Source organism: Tachypleus tridentatus, chromosome 13 (genome assembly GCF_004210375.1).
Source record: "Tachypleus tridentatus isolate NWPU-2018 chromosome 13, ASM421037v1, whole genome shotgun sequence".
In the NCBI taxonomy this organism is placed as follows: domain Eukaryota; kingdom Metazoa; phylum Arthropoda; class Merostomata; order Xiphosura; family Limulidae; genus Tachypleus; species Tachypleus tridentatus.
In genome coordinates this window covers 135,865,220-135,890,670 of record NC_134837.1, presented here as the reverse complement: position 1 = coordinate 135,890,670, position 25,451 = coordinate 135,865,220, and the positions used below count along the sequence as shown (strand labels likewise).

Here is a 25,451-nt window from a genome sequence, read left to right as displayed (position 1 = left end):
CCCCGCTGGTACAGCGGCAAGCCTACGGATTTACAATGCTAAAATCAGCGGTTCGATTCCCCTCGGTGAACTCAGCAGATAGACCCATGCGGCTTTACTATAAGAAAACACACACACACACTCGTTGCATGATGTTTATTTTGTTTGTATGGTTTATGTATGTTGCTTCTAAAGACGAATGATTTTATGGTATTTTTATGTGAACTGTCTAAAGCATAGTATTATCTTGTGTTACATTGTACAATGTAACACAATACTATGTTTTACAGTCCTTTTATGTAACTATATTATCTGATTTGCTTATGAGTATCACTGTGTAAGTGCCTCACGAGGTTGAGGATACTTTACACTTCATACTCGGCTTATATACAAGTTGTTGTAATTGGATTTTAAATTAAGGACAGCCTGAAGATAAGAATGAAGGTTTACATACAATTGTGTGTCAGTTTTCATCATAATTACCTGTTGCACTGGGTTATTCATCTTGCGTATCTTGTTTACTTTCTTATGCGGAAATATTTTGCACAAGAAAACATGTTAAGTAGGAAGCCATCTTTTTTTACAGGTGGATCAAACGATACTTGAGGATACAGTAAAATTTCGTAATGGAAATGTTTTAATGGTGACATGGACAGCAAATACACCCTGGGAAACATTATTATTATTTTGCACACATAATGCTACGTTCTATTGTTCCGGAAAATACTCTTTTTAAGTTCCACAGTTCTTCATAAGTCGTCAACGTCGTTGTTTTATGTTTTGAATAAATAGTTTCACATTGTCGTACAGACTCTCATTCTTCATAACTCAGTTAAATAATACAATATAACCTCACACAACATTCCTTGATCAAATCTCCTATTAATCTACACATTCTATTCTTAGGGTACCTGAAAATACCACAGACAAACACACGTACGTCCAATAAATGTTCATACAAAATTAAATTCCTATTATCCAAGTGCTTTCAAAAGGTGGACCTTTTTACTCCAGGAGTAAACTCTGTCAAATACATCATCTATATGTTATATATGGCACCTGAAAATACCATAACTGAACGCGATATGATGCACTAGAGAATATCACAAATATATTTTATATAGTGCACCTCAAAATGCCACACTTGTATGTTACCTAGTGCACCTGAAAACACCATACCTGTATGTTATACAACGAATGTAAGAATACAACATTTGCATGTCAAACACTGCATCTGATAATACACCTGTATGTTATAGAGTACCATATATCTATGTTATAGTACTCCTTAAAATGTCATAATTCTGTTACGTAGTGAACCCGAGCAATACTTGCATGTTATATAGTGCATCTTAAAATCCGAAACCTGTATGTTATACAATGCATCTTATAACCCCGCACCACTGCGTTATATACCCCATCTGTTTCTTTTGTTTTTATTTAAGTACAAAGCTATACAAACAACTATATGTGCTCTGTCCATAACGGGTATGAAACGAAGTTTTTAGAGATATAACTTCGCAGACTTTCTGCTGTGCCACTGGAAGACAAGTGCACCTGAAAGTACAACATCTATATGTTATATATTGCATTTGAAATGTCACACCTGTATTCTTTACAATGCACCTGAGAATACCACATCTATATGTTATACAGTGCATCTAAAATAGCAACATTTGTATTTCATAAGGTGCACTTTAGAACCCCACACGTCTCTGACATACATTGCAACTTACAAGCTGAAACCTGTATGCTATACTGTACTCCTGAAAAATACCACGTCTTATATAGTGCACATTACAACACGACATATGTATGTTACCCTGCAACTGAAAATACTACGCCTGTACGGTACACATTCAACCTGAAAATACCACATGTATGTTATACAGTACACTTTAATTTAAATGTCACACACGTATGTTATACAACGCATCTGAAAATACCATAACTATATATTATATAGTGCAGATAAAATTCCATACTTGTGTGTTAAACAGTGCACTTGAGAGTACCCCACCTGCATGTTATATATTGCACCCAAAAATACCACAACTGTTTGTTACACAGCGCATCATATAATCCTCCAAATGTATGCTAAAAAGTGAACTTTAGAATTCCATACCTGTACGTTATATTATACGCAGGAAATGTCACACCTGCATGTCATAAAGAGCACCTGAAAATACTGCGCCTCTAAGTTACACATTATACCTGAAAATATCACACCTATATGTTATACACAGTACACATGAAATGTCACACACGTGTGTTATACACAGCACCCGAAAATATCGCATCTGTATCTTATATAATGCACCTGAAAATGCCACACACGTATGTTATAGTGTACACCTGAAAATGCTACGTCTGAATGTTATATAATGCACCTAAAAAGTCTCATATGTATGTTATACAATGCACCTAAGAATACAACACCAGTATATGATGCACCTGAAAATACTATACCCGTGTGTTATACAATGTACACAAGAATACCACACCTATACTTTATACAATGCACCATAGAATGGCTGTTAAAGTGTTAATACCCGTACAAGCCGTTCTGAGACACATTTTTACTTCAGTTGGGTTTCTCGTAATCAGGAATGCACCTTAGAACACCATACATGTATCTTATACGATGTAGTTCAAAATACCACACTTCGATATGCATGTTATGCAGTTCACCTAAAATTACTACACTTATATGTTACACTATGCTCCTGAAAATAACATACCTTCATGTTATAGAGTGCACTTCAAATGCCACACCTGTACGTGCACCACAGAATCCTACACCTGTATACTATATAGTGTACTTGTGTACCACACCTAGACGTTATACAGTGCATCTGAAAATGCCATCAGTATGTTACACAGTGCATTTGAGTGTATCACACTTATACGTTTTACAGTGCACCTGAAATTACCTCACTCGTATGTTATACAAAGCATCTTAGAATACGACACCTATGTGCTGTACAGAACACTTAAACTTCTGCATCTATATTTTATACAGTGCAATTAAGTATGCCAATCGTGTATGTTACACGGTGTATCTGAAAATGCAATACCTGTATGTTGTTCAGAGTACCTGAAATTTCCACACCTGCATATTATACAGTGCAACTGAGAATTCCATACCTGTTTATTATATGGAAATACCACATTTGTACGTCATGCACAGCAATGGAGAATACACCTTTAAATTATGCAGTGCACTTAAAATGCCACATCTGTTATTAAGCATATTAAGTTTATACCAATCAATCACATAATAAAGTAAGATATGCTAACACCCATTTAAATTATCTTCCACCGTACTGGTTGAACAAGGCCTTTCAAAAACATTTCGTCGTTCTAGTAATAAACGTTTATTATTCACTTTGCACTTTATCAGCGTAAAAGTATCTTTTACAACTTTACGTTCAGAAATTTGAAAAATAACTTCGTCTATAATAAATACATAGTGCTTATTTAGAAACCCGGAACGTTGCCTCATGAAAATAAAACCGGAAGAATTCACACACAAAAAATTCGATGTTATGTGACACAAACTCTACCTGAAGCTACTTTAAAGAAAACGTTGAAAACATTAACCTTTATTAAGGCCGAAAAATAAGTTTAATGGCGACATATTAAACGTAATCCACACTGCTGTTTTGCGTTTATAACGCCTGTACTAAATAATCAATTTACAAAAATTAAATTTTGCTTTCAGAAAAGGTATGTACACCCTTGTGCAAATTAATTGAAACAAATGGTCATTTTAGAATATTTTCAGCATGGCGGCCAGTGTAGGCTCGCTGGACCCAATGATTTCCTTTAATAGACATTTTTTTTCACAGAGACGGCGTCATTAGCTGTATTTTGCAGTACGGTCGATCTATTTTTGGGATATATGACGAAACTTTGAGGAATATTACGTCATTCGAAATTGCGTTAGAAGAGCAAGGAGACCAGTCAAAAAACAACCTCTTACCAACTCAATAAAGAAAAAACGGTATCAATGGGGTCTAAAATACAAAAACTGAACGCAAGAACAATGGAGAAAGGTGTTGTTCAGTGACGAGACTAATTTCTTTGTACAGAGTCAAAGAAGTCTGCATGTTCGCAGATCTCCAGGTGAGAAACTTCGAGAATCTCACATCAATCAGTTCGTAAAACATCCCTTGAAGATGTTTTGGGGCTTTTTCAGCTACTATGGCGTCGGAGACCTACATATCGTAGAAGGTATGATGCGAGGACCACAGTACATCGAAGTTTTGCAGAGAAGAGTCGTTCTAGAATTGAAAGAGATTTCCAGATGGATCTGGCATTTTTCAGCAAGATCTGGCTCCATGCCACACATCGAAACTTGTGAAGAATTTTATGACTACAACGCGAATAAAGGTGCTGGACTGGCCTGAAAACTCACCAGACTTAAATCCTATTGAAAATCTTTGGGCGATTTGTAAAGAAAGACTTCGGGGAAAAGACTGTACTATGAAAGATAAGCTAATTGAGGCCATAATTGAGGTGGTACCGCAATCCAAAAATTAGTAAGGATTTCAGTCAACTCGTGGACTCGATGCCAAAGCGAATTACTGATTTTCTGAAAAATAAAGGCGGACATATCAGGTATTAATTTGTAATTTTTGGATTCTCAGAAATAAAATGCAAAAAATTGAAAAAATCGTAATTTTCCGTCACGTTTCAATTAATTTGCACAAGGGTGTAAGGAAGGAAAGCTTAGAACTCCAACAATGACCCAAATCCGAGATTGGTTAAGTTGAGTACAACATAGATGTGGAATGTAATTTTTGAGGTCAGACGGATTTAAAAATATCCGTGCAAATTTCAAGAAACAATTGACAGAGTAATTTTCAAGTAACTAAAATATTGTTCATGTCCATTTGATGATAAAGAAATTATAAACCCATCAAAATGATATCGTGATGACTAAAAACCACGCATACTACTCTCCTATTTGAAATATTGCATATTTATATATTTGAAAATACAACTTTTCTAAAATGTGATATGAAATCAAAGCTTGTGAACTGTCCTAATGTGAAATTTAAGGTTGTCTCCCCTTGTGAATCTCCTCCTACACATGTAACATTCAAACCTCCGGTAACCTGAATGCAGTACCATGTGTCTTTTCAGAGAGCTCTTGGAGGTAAAACCTTTTTGACAAAGATAACAGGCAAAGATCTGTATTGGCTGTTGTAGGCCTGGAACTTTTCTCAGCTGCATCATCAAGTTGTTACCTGGATGACAAGTCCCCAAGAAAACAAAGAAACAATGTAATTTATATTTGTTACGGATATTTTGGCATAGTAACTTTACGTTAGTTAGAATTCTATAACACAGACTCTCAAAATATTATTTTCGCTCATGTTCAGTCGATTTCAACAGTATACTGTGAAATGAAAAGTTGAAAAAGTATTGAACAGAGTATATAGAAAATCATGTAATTTTATATAATGTTAAATATCAACCAAGGAGTTATCAGGAATTCTGCAGACTAAATCACGAGAATTAAAATCGCGAGAAATGCATTACAATATTCACAAATCATGGATTCTTTATTCTCCAAGCTAAAATTTCTATGAGAAAAAAATCACTATGAAATAACTACATTAACTTACTTTTTTAACAATTACAAATTTAATTACAATTTAATATAACTCGGGTAATAAAAAAAACTTTTTTTACGAGTCTGGTAATTCCTACATTGTAATTTAGTCATTTCCATATATCGAGTATGATACAATGACGTTATATACTAGCAGAATAAATATTACTTTCTTTACTCAATTGAATGTTTGTGTGTGCTAATTATTGACACACAAAACACACGTCTTCGGTTAACTCAGTAATTGATATTAGACAACTTGATATGCTTACATTTCCTCTTTTAAAGAATGAAACTTCCTATAAATACTAACTGACGTTAAAGATATGATATCGTTAATACACAATACCGAATACAAAAATAACAACAAAAACTTTATTCATTCATCAAACTGCGCCAAACTTCAGTCTATCATCTAAAAATCGTATTCCTAAGACCTGTTAGAAACAAGAATAGTCATACACATCTGTTTAAACCCTTTGAAGAAATTAAAAAAAAAATCATTAGTTAAATTAATCTGAAAAATTGTCTTTTAGTAACATCTACGTAATCGACTAAATAAATGTATACAGTCACGTTAACATGACAAAGACAATTTATAACGTAAGAATATATTCTCTACTAGGTACCATCTACAATTGGTAATTACTTATCAACTGGGAAATTATATGTGTGTGTGTGTGTGTGTATACACACACACAAATATACACTAAATGAAAGAAAAGATATGCAGTATTTCTTTCATTTTCAAACCCGTTTGGCTTAAATTATATCAAAGGAAGAAATACTTTGTACATTACATTAATAAGTTGAAATTGATTTTTAACTTTCGTAATCATAAATTTAAGAAATAAATTATTATTTACCAAAACACGAATGCATGCGTATAGTTTAGACTTGCCAACTTTTTAAAAGTGCAATTTCAGGAGATATATGCCATGCTAACCTGTCATATCGCTACTTTCACAAAAATGTCAGTACATGTAGTTCTCTCTGACATTTTGTCCTGTATTATTTACAGTCGATAGACAGAAAGCCAAAGTTTCAAAGTATCAAATAACATATTTTGTTATACCAAAAAGAAAAAGGGAGTCATGGGTAAGCATTATGTAAAAATGAGAAACGAATTTACTTGCATATGGTTAGATTTGTTTGTTTTTTGAATTTAGCGCAATGCTACACGAGGGCTATATCTGCGTTAGCCTTCACTAATTTAATAGGGTAAGACTAGAGGGAAGGCAGCAAGTCAACACCACCCACCGCCAACTCTTGGGCTACTCTTTTACCAATGAATAGGGGGGATTGACTGTTACATTATATCGCCCTCACGGCTGAAAGGGGCGAGCATGTTTGGTGTGACGGGGATTTGAACCCGCGAACCTCGGATTACGAGTCGAGTGCTTGCATATGGTTAGATGAAGTAAGATAATAGAAAATGATAATGCGAGCTGCACGTTCACACCATAGTTTTATAATTGCAAGTAGTAACAATTTGAATATTTGTTATTTTTCTTTTTTAAATATGCATATTTTTGGAATCTAGGTGATTTGTCAAGTATTCCAAAAGTCTCCCGGCGAATCTTGAAGGGTTGGCAAGCCTAGTATATTTATGTACACATTTTTCTAAACTAACAACCCTACGTAGTTGTCATATTTTAGGAACTTAATTACTTTTCTTTTTAAGAAACAAAACTACGACTTATAAAATATCAAAGATTTTCAGTACCTTGCAGAGTTTTGGTTCACAAATAAGTTGGACTTTGATTACTATTTATACCTAACAGTACCTATTATATTTTAATCTTACACTGCTAAATTAGAGGGAAGGCAGTTAGTCATCACCAACTCTTGCGATTCTTTTTTACCAACGAGTAGTGGAATTGATCGTAACATTATAACCCCCCCCCCCACACACACACACACGGTTGAAAGGGCGAGCATGTTTGTTGTGACGGGAATCCGAACCTGCAACCCTCTAATTACGAGTCTAGCGTCCTAACCATCTGGCCATGCTGCTATTGTATGTAAATTATTTCAAAGTTCTTACTAGTTGGGAGAAAACAACTGCGTTCTAAGTTAAATTTCAATGAAAAAATTAAAAACATACGCTACATACATTCTTCGTTATTTGTACAGAAACAATTGTAATTGTTTTCTAACGCTTTCATCCAATTCTTATAAACCAATGATGTTATGTGTGTTTGTTTGTTGAATTTCATGAAAAGCTACTTGAAGGGAAGCTGCGATAGTTGTCCCAACTTTTGATGTGATAAACAAGAGGGAAGGTCGTTATTCAATAACACCCACCGCCAACTCTTGGCTGCTTTTTGCCTAAAAAAAGAAGGATTTACCGTAACGTTATATTTAGTGAAAGGATTATAATCCGTAAGGCTAACAAAAGAAGGTTGTGGCAGCTTCTCACGTCACCTCGAAAAACCCGCATTTACAATATCTTTTTTAACTTAAACAATAAATATAAACCGGATAACCTGCTGTCGGCATTTGTCCAGTATATACATAACTTTCTAGCTCACAAATGCTACAAGAAATGCAACCCCATTAATTCTCAGAAAACGCTTATGTGACTAAATGGTAGAAGGTGATTATTATAATCAATTGGTCAATTGGTCGCAAACCACGAATCCAATTTTGTAGTCAAACTAAAAATACGAAAACGAAAAATAAATTTTTTGAAACTAAAGAAACATGAATATTACATAAGTTTCCTATAGTATTCTTAGAGGACGCGACTGACTTGGCGTTTTCGTTGTTTCGTTACCCATGCACATAACTGGAGTGGGGGATGAGTTACATTATCCTAAATTATATTCAAATGTACATATAAAACATTTAAAAAGTATAAAAAACAATCTCGGACACCATCAAAATGTATCATTTACTGTGAAACTATGAAGGTCAAGATCCCCTGCATCGTTACTCACTTCCTTCTTCCTACACATCAAACAACTTTTATTATAGTTTTCTGCCTGTTTGTAGGAAAACCTTATTTACTGTTGTGAGCTGTCTTCTTGTGTCGCATCAACCCGTGAGGCCACATGAAAGAACGATGACACATACTGCATCTGTAACTGTTTCGGAATCCTGAATGTAGAACCATGTGTCGTTTCATTGATCCCTTTGTAGTGAAGCTTTTGTGACACAGATAACAGGCGTACACTTGAAACTGGGGTACGTGCTTCAGTTGGTCCATCATAACTTCATCTGTTTTGTAAAACCAACAACGGAAATTTATTCCACAAATGCTAATAGATAAAAGGTGCTTTAGATTTAAAAATCAGTTAAAGTATCTTATAAGACTATTCTAGAGTGATGTAAATGTGACAATACAATCACAGATATACCAATCTCATACACGGTAGTTTTAACGTATATATTAAACATTAACTATACCCTTACAGTTTATGCTATCTAAACTGTTAACCTAAATCTTTATGTATTTCCTTATACAGGCATTATTTTAAGAGAAACTAGAGAGATCAGTGTTCGTATCGCGCTCTTTCTCATGTTGTTTTGATACAATATTACACTTACAGCTATCGACCTAATAATACTGATAAAAATCACAGAAATTATTAGCATGGTTTATATTTTACTATTCTCTTCTTCTAACATCTGTGGTCTAGAATGATTTTTTATTATTAGGCCCACTTGGTTTCAATACTTCCTCTGCTTTTTGATGTTTTAAACTGCTATACTTTTCCGCATGAGAGAACGTCACACAGACCAAGCCCTAGATACTCCATTTGTTACTACTTTATACTGGAAGTTTATCGAAATCACTTAACAACTAATAAATGTAAACACATTTCAACTGTCTACATTTTGTAAGTAGTGGTAAGACAATATTCAATAAATATAAATATTCCAAAACTGTTTTGTTGTTAAGCACAAAGTTACATCTTCCCTGTGCTCACCACATGTATCGAAACCCGATTTTTAGTGATCTTTTAGATTTACCACTGAAACATTAATTATATAATGACTCGTATTGTTTTTTGCCAGCTGCAGTTATAACTCAATTTGTAACAAAATCTATTAACCGATGATAACAACAGAAATATTACCAGTCTAAATAGTTACCATGACAATATTTTATGACAATCTTCTAATCTATAATGTTTTAAACAAGTCACTAATATGCAACAAATGCATTTCAATAACTAGATTACTTGTAATAACACACATATAATATAAAACACGTTTTAATGAAAATTACTTTTATTGTTTGTTTACATAATATTTATAATTTAATCATAAAACGACGATTCTTACAATGGAGTTTTTTTATTTTGCGAGTTCTTTTAATAGTGCTCAATAACTTGTAAAACAACTAAAAAAATTACTTTCACATGAACTATTTGTTTATTGCACGTGCGCTTATCACACATTCTACGTTTGTAGCTCAAAAAAAAAACAACACACACACGAAGAAATTCAAGTTTTTACCCAAATTCTTAATGCTTGTTTGTTTCTTTCCAGCTACACTAGAGCTATATGTGCTAACCGTCCGTGATTTAGCAGGGTGAAACTAGAGGAAAAGCAGCTAGTCATCACTACCTACGCAAACTCTTGGGCTACTCTTTTATCAACGAATAATGGGATTGAATGAAACTTTGTAACGTCCCCACGGCTGAAAGGGTGAGCATGTTTGGTGCGTGACAGGGATTTGAACCGACGACCCTCAGATTACGAGTCGAACGCCTTAACCACCAAGCCATGCCGGGCCATTCTTAATGCACTCACTAACTTAAAAAATAACTTAATCTTATTGTTTGTTCGTTTGGGAATTTCGCACAAAGCTACTCGAGGGCTATCTGTGCTAGCCGTCCCTAATTTAGCAGTGTAAGACAGCTAGTCATCACCACCCACCGCCAACTCTTGGGCTACTCTTTTACCAACGAATTGTGAGATTAACCATCACATTATAACTCCACCACGGCTGAAAAGGCGAGCATGTTTGATGCGACGGGGATTCGAACCCGCGACCCTCGGATTACGAGTCGCACGCCTTACGCGCTAGGCCATGCCGGGCCTAATCTTATTGTACATTCAACATTAAACACAACGTGTATTTATGTTATCCACTGTAGTTACAAATCTCGCGAATAATTTCTCATCGCAAAAGGACGTAAGAAAAATAACCCTTAATGTCATCGGTCACTGATGTATATATTATATATAGCATATGTACACACACACGCGCACATACTCTGTTGGCGTTTTTGCTCTGATTTCTAAGTGCCACACGTTCCCATTAGACCAGTGAGGCATAGCTTCTCACCTTATTTTTCAGAAGTGACAAAAATACGAGCCAGTCATACATAACAAAAATAAATTTAGCTTATAAATAAAAGTTATATACATGCTTGTTTTATTGTGTACTTCGTACAAAGCTAGAAGAAGTGCTATCTACGCAAGTAGTCCCTATTTTTTAACTAAAATACTTGTAGAAAAATAGTTAAACAAGAGCGTCCACGGATAACTTTTCGACTACTCTTGTATGACCGCATAATGTAATAAGATCGTCACTCGTATAACACATTCATAAGCCTAAACAACGGACAGCGATTATATATTTTGCTTGAACGGGACGCAAAACATCTTTGTGCCCAAAGTTCGACATAATAACTCTTAAACATAAGATCCAATGGAACTTTAAAACTAAATAATAAAAAATATTTAATAAATTTGTAAACTAGCTTCCGATGGAAACGTTTTTTCAATGCAGTTGATACAAACCATGAAAAAGTACGGCATGTCGCAAATTTGGTATAATAAAAGTTAAAAACATATCTCACATTTATATTTAATGTTACAACAAATTAAAAAGAACACTACAGCAGAACTTTTATCTTCAAACTCGACTTTCTCTCAGTGATTCTGCGGTAAGTGTAACGATTCACAGGGCGTAGTGGCCCGAACACAAACATCCACTGTATGCAGCTGTATCCTTTAAAAAAACAAACTCTAGTAACGGTAAAAAAAAACAATTCAGGTGAGAATAGTCTAACACACTGCGCATGTGTAACCAACACCAACGATTATTCACATTCATTTCGTGATATATATGTTTGGCGTATTAGTGGCTGGCTAGTAATTATCGTAATTTCATCAAAATATATCAAACACATCATCACACGTTTGAATGGATTTTATAAACAGTCGGATGTTAGAACTTACAAAATATTATGCAGAAACACACGCCACTCGTTCACAATATTTCGATGAATCAATGTAAATAACTTGGAACGGATTATACAGGTTATCTTTTGTCTACACTTTTGACAAGAGTATTGAAATTTGATATATAGGTTATTCCCTTTTAGCCAAACTTTTCACAACATAACATGGTATTAGAATCTGATTTAACGGTTATACAGGCTTTCCTCCGGACAAACATTTCACAACATAAATTCAGTGTTGAAAGCTGACATATAGGTTTCTACTGGTACTTAAATTTGAACAAGTTGTTTCTGGACCAATTTGTAACAACATAAATAATTTGTAATCTCACACAAGTTTTACATATAAAAAATTATACAACCACTTATTATTAGCCTTTTGTTCATTGAAAGACTTAATTCCTGATTCCTAAACACATGGGAAACTCAAAGTGATATCAAACACTGCTTGTCCTTGAAAAGATGCATTTGTTTACCCAAAAGGCTGTCATAAATTTCATAAGAAAAAGGTGCTTAAAGTTAGGAGCAATTTCACTTTTTCATAATGTTAAGAGATTCAGACTCAAATATTTGTAACAAGTTTCTTATGTCCTATTTACCATTGTAATATGAGCCTTAAAACTGTCTATTCTTGAAAACTTATGGTTAAACATGTGGCAATCAAACATTTCTTGAAACCTGCTGTGACATATCGTGTCATTAACATGTATACTGGCCAAGAGACACTCAGCCAAAGAAATTAGTTTTCCTTCTTCACAGAGTCCTGTCTCAATCTTTGGTTTGTCCTGAATTCAAAAGATAACAATGTGATTAGTGATGAATATTCACTGAGAAATTAATGAGAATTCTATGCAATCACAAACAAAATCTATGAAAAATAATGAAAGAAGAACATAACTGTTAAATCAGTAGATAAATTACAATAAAGTTAACTTTATAAACTTAAAGAAATTATAAAAAAAACATGAGAAAATAATATGATTAATTCTTAGCAAAATAATACCACAAGAAAACATTTTTAAGATAAACAGTTGGTAATATAATACCAATAGAAAATGTGATGAACAGTTAGTAACATACTATGAGAAAATATTATCATAAACTAAAAATAAATATCTAATTTATTATTTGATTCACCTTTGGTCACTGAATTTCAAGAAGTTCCACTCTTCATCATTAATCCTGGCAAATGGTAAATCAAAAGAACAAGAGAACACTCTTTTATGGTAGTAGGGTATGGGTATATGTGTGATGTTTTGAGTTTTATTTACTTAACTAGAGGATGGAAAGTCAATGACTGTCATGGTTGTGTTTCAGCAAACAACACATTACAGTTTACATTTGAGCACTGTTATACTTGTTACAAGTACTTTATTTTATCAGAATAAACAATGTGTATATTTATAAGGGTCTCCAGCCTTATTATTACTGATTATAGTTTTACAAGTTGCTACAGAAAATATGGCTGCAAACATTTCACTAAAATCTGGACAACAAAAACAAATACACTGTTGAGTATGTCATACAGTAGTTCTGAAATTAATTAAAATGCTTTAATATTTTCACCCTGAAGAATTTCTCTAGTCCTTTACGTTCCACCATTGAGAAAATCCAGTATTCTGCTAATGTAATTAATTGAAAAATAATTTGTGAAACTTATGGTGCATCAATTGTAAACTACCACACATTAAGGTTTTATCACTTCTTGAGTTCACTTTTGTACTTGGTTTCTATGTGGTTTTATGCAACTACTTTAGTTAGTTTTCTAACAGTAGACAATTACCACAGATCTCTCCACTCTTAATTGTTAATGGTGATTTATTCTACTGAAGTATGTACACTTATTATATGCATGTTTGTATTCAACCTCAGCTGCAAAATCATCTGGTTTAGTAAACAATAGTTGGAGGGAAAAATCCAATGCAGCAGTAAACTATTGAAAAACATGTAACATTCAATTGAATACACAAATGTATGTAATTTAAAATTTATTCTCCATAAATGGAGATAAAAAACTTTAGAAACAAGTAAAACACAAATCTCATATTTATACTTAATGTTACAACAAATTAAAAACAACACTATAGCAGTAATCTTTTCATCAATTCATCAAAATATTGTGAATGAATGCATAACATGTGCACAATGCCTAAGACTATTCTCATTCTGATTGTTTTATGCCTTTAGTCGAGTTTGTTTCTTGTTAACCCTAAAGCTACACACAATGACTGAGTTGAACCAGTACAAGTACCAGATTCCTGGTTTTATCACTGTGAATCTTGAAACTTGACTTTCAAACAGTGACTTAGTGATAAGTTGGAGGATTCACAGTGATAAAAACAGGTATCTGATTCTTGTAGTGGGCTCAACACAGTCATTGTGTGTAGCTTTATGGTTAACAAGAAAAACTCAACTAAAGGTAGAAAACAATTACAATGAGAATAGCCTAAGGCATTGTGTATGTGTTATATTATGCATTCATTCACAATATTTTAATGAATTGATGTAAATACCTTCAAACAGGTTATAAAGATTATACTCTGGCCTAAGTTTTGACAACATATAGTTACACATGTGGATAAATAATCTGCCTTCTGACAATTTTTATATATATTAAAAATTACACTATCACTTATTACTAGCCTTTTGTTCACTGAAAGACTTGATCTCTGATTCCGACACATAAGGAAATCCCAGTTACTAAGTGATATCAAACACTGTTTGTACTTGAAAAGATGGATTTGTTCACTCACCAATGATAAGTCAGTAGACATGGAGTCAAAATAGGGATTTGTAGCTTGATAAAAGAATATAGACATTATTTTCTGTTTAATTTTTTAAAATTTTTGTTAAGAGTTCCTAGTTATAGACTTGAATATATCTTTGCATTTTGATTCAACTTGTTTCTGTACTTGTTTGACAATCTCCATTCCCCCTTTTAAATTAAGTTTTTAATTATCCAGTATTTATTAATGTGAAATTTTTTATTACAATAACTTAACTCATTGATCTGAGATCTACCCACTTAAACAAATGAGGTACTCCAAATACTGAATTACACAGTGTGTCACACTGATTGTATACTCAATGTATGTAAATCACAAAACTGTAATATTATTACATAAAAAAAAAAAAAACGAGTGAACCATACACTTCTGGCTAAGAATACCAGTACTCTAACTCACTGAGCTATCTAAGAGTAGTAGTAGTCTCCACCAGCTGACATTATGAAGTGTAAAAAAAACTAAATCCCTTCTGTATCTCAACCCAACTGAGTGGATGTACAGAAGTAACAAGAAATACTTGCTTTACTAGTCACACTAATCTTCAAGCACTCAAAGTCTTCATGTGTTAATTAAGCATCACAAGAGTATACATATAATAAAAAAAATAGCAAATATCTTTGCATACAAACTAATCACATATCACTGGGACTGAATAGTAAAACCTGATGAGGAAAAATAACAAAATATAAAGTTAGTTCAATAAGATAAAATGAATACGTAAAATAACACCAGATAAATTAAGGAGAAAATAGGGCATAACAAGTGGAACTAATAAAAAAGATCAGTGAAAAAAATACTTAAAGCGTTAACAATTTAAAGTAGTTTAGTTTTCACAATATCTCTACAATAATAACTTTGCACACAAAATGAAGTTTAAGCCTATGACAAATAGCTTATTACTCATGTTCTGATACTTTTTTAACAAACAATAATAAATTGTTCTAACCAGATGTTTCATCTTCAAAGTTCACTGTACATATTTTACTCTTGAATGATTCTGTACAAACAACAGTGATTTCTCAAGGTTTCTAATCTTGTGTAACCTTTACAGCATCTGCTACAAACAAATTTCTCTCTTCTTAGGCTTTCTGGTTTAAACTTGCAATGATAAAGTATGTGTCTTGAGAGATGAGTTTTATGTTTAAAAGTCTTCAAACACCAAGAACAATAATTTTCAGAGCCTTTCTCCTTCTTGCCTACAGGCATTAAACATCACAGTGCATTTCATTAATTTAATATACTTACACTTTAAAATTTCTAAGTATTTATTACAAAGTTTGTGATACAAATCCCATAGGTTTGATGTATTAGATTACAATTCAAAGTAACAACTAAAAAAAGCATAAAAAATACCAAGGATATAGATGAAGTGTAAACAATGCCACTGAATCAATGTTTCAAATTCAAGACAAAATATTTATCAGTTGTGTATATATACATCTATGGTTAATGAAACTGTGCAACTGCCTTGAATACTTGTCAATCCTTTTTTGCCTCATTATATGCCACTCAGTTGATGGAACTGAATGAAATATGGCAGTTACTGAGATTACAAGTTACATCTACATAACTTATGGTAATGTTTTCATGGTGAACATTCGTGAAAACAACAATTCTTGCCAGTTTTCTCTGAGGAAACACACTTAAAAACAGATCATACATAATGTTGAGCAAAATTGAACATATAAACATTAAATAAAAACCATTATATACCACAAGGGGTCACACAAAGTTTAATCTAAAGGTCTTGATTAAGATGCTGGTACAAAATACAGACACCAGATTTTTTTACAGAATAAAAAATGTCATAATTAAAACATCAACCTCCTACTCCCCTTCATTAACCCATGTACTGTCTGTAAATGTGACTTATAAGAACCAGATCTGTTGAAAGGTTTTTGACAGATATTGCAGTAATAGAAGGGCGCTCCACCATGTTGGGTGCGACAGTGTCTCTTCATATTTGTGGAAAAAGTAAATACTTTCTGGCAGAGAGGACAAGGAAAACAGCCACCTGAAAAGGCATTGGGAAACATTTAGTCATACTTTGCTTTATCCCACTGTATCAATAACAGTAACTTTTTAATTGTTCTTCACAATATGTTTTCTGCATGGCTTGCACTACTGAAAGAATTGTGCTGTTTTGCCACTGATATTATCCTTCTATTGCAAACACAACTTCTTCACTTAATAAGAAATTTTCAGTTAACTTACTGATATTTTTATGTCTAATACAGGTGAAAGTTATAAGTATACTGAATGAATTGACTATGGTAAAAGATGCAGAAAACTTTTTTTTTTAAATCTTCAATGAGAAGTTATTAGTGAAAAACTAATCACATACAATACATTTCAAAAGTAGATTTTTATTGCAGTAGTGAGGAAATAACTTGTTTTTTAATTTCATCTCCTATTTTCTTTAGGTAATGGCACAGAACACTGAAATGAATCCACATCACTTTTAACAAAACAGAGGAGGTAATTGAAACTGTATCAATATCACTTTTGATAATGAACATTCTATACATGTGTACATGCATTCAGCTTATACCAGCTGACTAACTTTTTGGTTACCCTGTATAGTTGGAATGTGCACAATAATTATAACAAAATAAAATTGTGCTAAAATAACAGCTAAAAGTTTCATAAAGTATGTACTAAAATGAGGTATTGTACCAATCAGTAAATAAAACATTGCCAAACAATACACTCCCTAACAATTTCCTTGGCAATGATGTGGACTCAAGATTGAAGTTTAATAAGCAATGTCTGTAGGGTAGTGTGTAGACAAAATTGTGAAGCTCAATAATCTGTTTCCATAGCAATGTGTAGACTTGCCAGAAGCTCACATCTCCATAGTAATATGCTGACTTGCCAGAATCTCAACACAGTAACCTGTCTCCACAACAATGTGTAGACTTACCAGAAACTCAATACAGTAACTTATATCTGCATAATAATGTGTAGACTCGATAGAAACTCAGATTAGTAACCCATGTCTCAGTATTGATGTGTAGACATGACAGAGTAAGAGTCAATAGTCTATGTCTCCAAAATAATGTGGTCTAGATAAGTTCACATGTAGAACATGACAAACAAACCACACACATAATACACATATGTATACACACAAGCACCTAGTTTTTCTTAGCTCTAGTAATACTTCTAAGTTTACCAGAGTTACATTTTGTCATTATATGATAAAATTAATGTAACCAGCCAGTGGATTTACATCTCTAAGATAACAAATAAATGCAGTAAAAGAAAAAAAAACTATCACGTGTTAAAAAGGCACTGTAAAATATGTCCCAGTTGCAATAAATGGGTTAAATTACAAAGGTTGAACAGCTTGATATATATTTAAAGAAAATAAAAGCTACCTATGGAATTTTTAAACCAAAATGTTTCTAAAAAACAAGCTTACACATCAAAGAACCAGTATTTTATTTCTTTATTTCTTCAAGGCTGAAATCCGTGTAATTAATGCCTTTCAAATTAATTACATATGACATTCACAACCAATACAAAAGCAATCATTTATCATGAACACAGTTCTAATACACAAATAGAAATATATATGGCACAGAAAGAGAACTCGTTTAATTAATGTACTTTACTGTTTTTTTAAGGGAACATTCATCAAAACATAGCTAGCAAAAGATTCAAGAGGACTAAAGAGCTCTTAAAAGCAATTTTGCTCCAAATAACAGGTTAAACCTACCAACATACCTGTAAAAATATACTCACCTTTCATATTAAAAAATAAATGAAATTTCGTTATTAATTTGGAAGCAGAAGCATAAGTGTTAACTTGAAACAAAAATTAAAGGTTTGTGTCTTGTTAATTTATTAAACTATACATTAATGTACCTTCTCAAGACAGGACAGAAAGATGTGGTAACCTGGCTAAGGAAATCTTTAATTCTAGGTGTTTTTATCATCCTTCTATTCTGGTTACCCCATTAGCACTTTTAGAAGTTGAATGTGATTATGAACTTATTTTTCAAACAGACATGTTCTAAAAAAACATCAAGATATTCTATTTTGCTACAATGGCAAAACCTCAATAAAAATGTAGTGTTATAGATATTTCAGATGCATATTAAATATTTTTCTTTATGAGTAAGCTAATATCAATGGACAAGATTTTTCTTGTTGAACTTTAAATTCCTGGATTTATGACCAAATGTGAGCTTTGAAGTTTGAATAACAAATAAAAAGTTGGGGGAAAAATCAGTATCTAATGAGTTCATAAAGAGATAAGGAAATGAATTGGAAGAAAAAGAAACAGTGTTGCAGTAGTATATATTAAGAACACATTTTCAAAGCATTTATTTTCTGGCACTGAAATAGTTGAAATTGGAGTACTACACTTAGGAAGGACAAAAGATTAAAGCTGGAAAAGACAGATTGTACTCCAATTTAATTCTACTGTTTTAAAAGGCTAATTAGTTTATTCCATGAGTTATCATCAGCATTAGTGTACGTTCACATTTGTTTGTTTAGAATGTTCTTGAACAGCTACAAGAGTTATCTGCTTTGTGCTTCCTTAATTTTAAACTGAAAAGACTAAAAGCAGCTAACCAACAGCACCTTCTACCAACTCTATGATTACTCTAACTGAATAGTCAGAGTTGACTATAACTCATGATGCATCCACAGGTCCAGAGAGCAACATAACACGAACTATGGATCCTCAAGATTCAGTCTCCCACACAAACCACTAGAACACCTCTGGCTGCTAACAAGTTTTAAAACTTAACACACATAAAAACTTTAACTTTCATGTTCCTCCCAGTCATCTCCTCCTCTCCTTCCTTAATGATTTTAATCCATTTGACCACCAATTACCATACTCCACTGTTAATTATTTGCTGAAATATTAATTAAAAAAATGAGACAATGATACACAGGAATTAGTTGTATCAAAGGTATCTTGTTTCGATCCTTAGAGAGAGTACAAGCCAAATTTAATACAAAATCATTACAAGAAAAATATTTCTAACTTTAAAAAAAGAGTAATTCACAGAAACTTTACTTTGTAGTTCAAGCAGCAATACAAGAAATTGATATCTAAGCCAAAAACTGAAATTCTTGCATAATAAAAAATTATTCATTTTCCCCCTAATTGCAATTTTTGGCACTTGTAAGGTTTCATTCTTCATTACCATTGAGAACTCATTCCACAAGCTAATTACCTTGCTAGAAAGAAAGAAAATAAATTCTAAGCTAGAGCATAGCCTGTCTTTTTCCAATTCTTCAGACTTCCAACCTTTAGTTCTTAATGTCTTCAGAACACAATTCGGAGAAAACAGAAGTGTTTTCTACTCATTTCCTGGATTATAAAGTACATTCTCAACAATGTGCCTTTCAAACTATTTCTATGAAGCAGGTTACTAGAAAAATAACAGTACATTGATATACAAAAGACCACTGTATACACACTGTTTATAGTAGTAATTAGTATTTTACTTTTTCATTTCTTATACGTAAAAGAATAATACTGATCTTTGACTGACTGACATTGCATAAAAAATGCATCAATATTAATCCGTGATGACGAGAAAACCCACTTGTAGAGAAAAATATATATGTAAAAATGGCTGGTATGGGTAGAGAAAACTCTACCCATACCAGCCGTTTTTACATATACATCAATACTAACATTTACTAACAAAAAAAATATATATATACATATATCCAAATGAAACTTCCAGTAAATCTGACCACAGAAATATTTGGGTACAATACCGTATATGATACACTTAAAGTTGCACAAAGCTACCCCATAGCACTTGTGATGCAACAATGGTTATTTACTCATGCATTAAAAACACTTCAAGTTTTCTAAATAATTATTCTTTAATTAACATACTGATAACTTGTAAAAACAATTATTTTAATTGAATGTAATTATAATAATGAAGAAGACATTGTTATAGAAGTCTAAATACCTTTGTTCTTAATTAATGATATTATTATCGAAGTCTAAATACCTTTGTTCTTAATTAATGATATTATTATAGAAGTCTAAATACCTTTGATCTTAATTATTAAAGTCCAAACAAACCAAAATACTATAAAATTTCATCCAAAAACAGTTTTTGTAGACAACTTGTGTGCATTCTTTCTGTGTGCATACATGTTGTTCTTCCATAAGAATGCCTTATTGCACACACTGCAGTAGTATTTCTTCCTGTAAGATGTGTGCACATGTAGATTCATGTGAGCATCAAAATCTTGTTTCCTTTCAAATGACTTGTTACATATTTGACATGGCACTCTTTCTCGGGTGGTTCCTCTTCGGTACATAGAAACTAGATATACAGCAACATTTACAACTGTTAGTACAATATCCCAAATAGTTTGTTTTTTTTTACAAGAAATCTTTAAGAAACTCAATATTTGTACAATGATGGGTCACAAAAATACATTAAACTCATTAATATTAACTTGTGATCAACATAAGCCACCAGCTTCAGCAAAGCTAAAATTCAATCTAGTAAATACTCTGAATATTCTGATCAAAATATGTCATGTCAAAGTTCAACAACACTGGACAATAACAAAATACATAATTTTGGATACTAACAACTTTGAAACAGATACAAACAAAACCATTTTGTCCTCTCCAAGGTTAACTGCAGTTGCAATGACTCGTAAAGAGAGAGAGAAGACTCAGTATTAATAATTCATTGTGGATACTACTATACACAGCTAAACTTTGAAGTTTCTGAAATAACAAAACTGTTTAACCACATCTCTTAGAATACCATAAATTATATTTTATCTTATAGCAAATACAAAGGTTTCTCCTTCACAACCACCAAAACCAAGATTAAAGTTAAAGAAATGTACAAGATATAACAATTTCTTCCACCTTTAAAATAATAATCAGTATATCTTGTTTTACATGCACAGTATAAAGAACACGATAATCAAACTGTTTTGAAAAATGGATTCACACACTGATGAAACATATTTCAGGTTTTTTATATCACTTCTTCTGTTCAGATGGTACTTTCTGGAAATCAACGGACACACACACACTTGTGAAATTCAGCATGTAGATCAATTTGTACAATGTCTTCCATGTTGTCAAACTGGACTAGAAACAAGTGTTACTTTCATACAGAGGTATTACTAGTGAATTTAAAGATTAAGTTTAATCATTCTGTGGGTATACTGTAAGCATACAAAAGATACCAAATAACAAAGGTAGTTCAACTTTAAACACAGGTATTACCAGTGAGTGTAAAGATTTAAGTTTAATCATTCTGTGGATATACTGTAATCATACAAAAGATACCAAATAACAAAGGTAGTTCAACTTTAAACACAGGTATTACCAGTAAGTGTAAAGATTTAAATTTAATCATTCTGTGGATATACTGTAATCATACAAAAGATACCAAATAACAAAGGTAGTTCAACTTTAAACACAGGTATTACCAGTAAGTGTAAAGATTTAAATTTAATCATTCTGTGGATATACTGTAAGCATACAAAAGATACCAAATAACAAAGGTAGTTCAACTTTAAACACAGGTATTACCAGTGAGTGTAAAGATTAAGTTTAATCATTCTGTGAATATAATGTAGGCATACAAAATTTACCAAATAACACGTGTAAATTAACAATAATGTAGGTACATGCTGACAGGGTTAGCACCTAAACAGCTTTAAAAGAGGAAGCATTTACTAGGCATGCCTGTATCTGAATGGTGACCACATACTGTGGTTTGAATTGCCTGCTGGAAATGCAAATCGAGCACACAAAATCAACAAATAAAGCCCTAACCTGCACAGCTGTATAAAGTTTGTAGACAACTAGTCAAAATGTTCTACATTTGTATAATTTTTTACATTACACATTCAAGCCATTTCCAAACTATATTTTCTAAAAAAGTGGATTCCTCTTCATCAACATAGCATATACTTCTATTCAAAATATCTGTGGTCAAAAACTATTTAATTTTTTTACAGGAAAATTAGCCCTCAATCGCATCAACTTACAAGTGTTTCCCACACTTGTAGAGACAAGCCAACAATGATTCTTGCTCTGAGCATGAATTAACTAAAAGAATTACACGTGTGATATGTTTGAAAAAAAAGTACATGCTTAAATGGGTTAATAAGTTTTAAAATATGAGATACCAGAAACTAAGATTTTATAAACAATCACCTTGGGCAAAATAATAAACATATCACATTTGTTTTTAACTGAAATAAAACTCTGTCAAAGAACAATTCTGCAAAGAAGCTAACAGGTAAAAGAAACTCACTACAAAAAAGGCACAACAATTTGATCTTAGTTATTGGAAACTGTTTATTTACTTAATGTCATACATGTGTATTAACTGAGAGACTGATAATACCACAGTGTGGTGAACAGTAAAGATAAACACTAGGAAACCTGATTATATAACAAAGATCACCAATAACTAAACAGGAAACAAAAACTCCATTTTGCAGACTGCACTCATGTTTAACTATCAACAAATAAACCCTACCACAATGATTACTGTATTTCACATACTATATATAAAACCTAGCTCATCTTTGTAATTCCTAGACCACATACAGTGTTAATCCAATTATCACGTAATTCTCAGAGTTCAATCAAGCTGGACAGTTGCCACTGGTCAAAGCCAGTGGTTGGGGCATTGCTTTTTCTTATTTCCATTACACTGATATTAGCATAATTAGTACATAATTTTGTTTGTTGTACAGCTCAAAGATACATAATGGGTGATCTGTGTTTTACCTATCATGTGTATCAGAACACAGTTTTTAGCATTATAAATCCAGACTTGCCATTGTACCAACTGGATGCAAATAGTAAAATGTGGCTTATTGTGACCTGAGTGTTACACAGACTACACATTTATGCATCATTTCCAGATAAAAGAAAACAATGAATTAAAAACTCTCACTAATGAGTAGACTAGTTAGAAAAACTTCCTCTTTCTGATCCTTATGGAAGCAAGACGACCAAAGTCTAAAATAGGGTTTTATTTGGAAAAGCATGTTTTTGCATTGCTTACTCCAAGTCGACTGCCAGCTGGCACGAGGCCAAACCATAAATACAGAACCATAGTCCATGTATGGAACAGGCACAGCAGTTATAGTGCCAGAGCAAATAGATTTAGCTGTGGTGTCTGCAAACTCGTTCCTGCAAATACCAACGTAGCTCGGTATCCAGAAAAACTGGATAGAAGTAGATGTTAAAGAGAAATGGGCCAGTCAGTTTTGAATATCGGTGAGAACAAGGTGTGAAGTAACGCGAAGCAATTCCAGGGACAGTAGAGAACTAAGCGAGTCAGTATAAATAGTGCAGTTTGAGAACTGCTTAGCTTCTATGTGATCCATGGCAAGAGAAATGGTATACAGTTCAGCAGTGAACACAGAAACTGTAGAAGGGATTCTGCATGCAACCACTGAACCACAACAAACCATGGCAAAGCCCACACAGTTACCTAATTTCAAACCATCTGTATAAATAGGAATGAAAGGATGGCTCGAAAGATGTTCAGCAAATAACAGACAGTATTTCCAATCATGAGTGTCTGCTTATCTCAGATGACTTAAAGATAGGTCACATTTGGGGACTGTAAAAAACCACGTTGGGATGAGCTGACAAGTGGATAAAGCAATGTTATCCAAGGACGGACCCAATTCATCCAACTACACCTGGATATGAAGGCCAAATGGAGGAATGGCAGGTCATCTGTTCTGATAAAGTATGGCCCACCAAGGAAGGAAAACACAACCCCAAGTACAATGCTCTGGTCAGGAACGAAGTTTTGAGGCATATAATGAAGACAGTTGCAAATGGCAGAGGTGCAAAGAAGGTCAATGAGACTGTGTATAAGCTCTGAACTGGGGCAGTGCGGAAAGCCCCAGTGCAGAGCCGAAGTCCTTGATGATGAATGGGGCCCAGAATCTTTAAGGCTGAGGTTCTAGCAGAGCCACAGACCAGTACTCCACAGTCGAGTTTCGATTGAATAAGTGCATGATATAACTACAGCATAGAACATCGATCCGCTCCCCAAGTGGTGGAAGAGAGGACATGGAGGATGTTCAGTGCTCTTGTACATTTGACCCATAGTTGCTTGATGTGTGGTATAAAGGTCAGCTTATGGTCAAAGATAAACCCCAAGAACTTTGTCTCAGGGACCACAAGCAGCACAACTTCACCGATACGGAGTTCAAAATTAGGGTGAATAATCCATTGGTGGCAAAAGTGCATGCAAATGGTTTTAGACAGAGAGAAGTTAAAGCTGTTTGCTGTGGCCCACTTTAGTAAACAATTGAGGGCAGTCTGTAGTTACCACTCAATATACCTCATGTTCAATGACTGATGCGAGATGTCCAAGTCATTGACATAGAACCCACTTGCAACAGTAAGAGGGAGTTGTTCAGTGACGGCATTAATTTGAAAAGTGTGACGCTCAAAACATAGCCCTTGGGATTCCAAGTTTCTGTAGAAAAGAGCTGGAAAGTGTTGAACCCATACAAACTTGGAATCTCCTGTCCATTAAAATATTTTTAATAAAAATGGGCAAATGGCCCCATAACCCACACAAATGAAGGTCTTGCCAAATTCCATACCTTCATGTTGTATCATAAGCCTTCTGAATGTCAAAGAATATTGATACAAGATGTTATCATTTGAGAAGAGCTTCTCTGATTGATGTTTCTAGTTGAATTAGGTGACCCAAGGTGTAGCATTGTTGTCAGAACCCACATTGGGTGGGCAAGAGGAGGTTGTTTGATTCGAGGAACCAAACAAAACAATCACTAACCATCCTCTCTAAGGTCTTACAGAGACAGCTCGTCAATGTAATTAGAGGGCAG

General features: G+C 33.3%; 1 protein-coding gene across 11 annotated transcripts in view; it reads right to left on the bottom strand.

Annotated features, from left to right (window-relative positions):
- Positions 1 to 601: 601 nt before the first annotated feature.
- LOC143240814 (uncharacterized) overlaps positions 602 to 25,451 on the bottom strand; it is a 31,707-nt gene continuing 6,857 nt past the window's right edge. For 6 of the 11 annotated variants that reach the window (XR_013021975.1, XR_013021976.1, XR_013021977.1 and 3 more), the window contains 4 exons: positions 20,630 to 20,908; positions 12,405 to 16,605; positions 8,545 to 8,824; positions 602 to 5,234 (listed from right to left, as the gene is read on the bottom strand). Coding sequence is in view for 1 of the 11 variants with exons in the window: in XM_076483922.1 (XP_076340037.1) it covers positions 20,679 to 20,908 (230 nt within the window). In the remaining 10 variants the exon portion in view is untranslated. Of the gene's footprint in view, positions 5,235 to 8,544; positions 8,825 to 11,362; positions 16,606 to 18,020; positions 20,909 to 25,451 lie in introns of those variants that run through there. The other 5 variants (XR_013021972.1, XR_013021971.1, XR_013021973.1 and 2 more) reach the window with 4 other exon arrangements.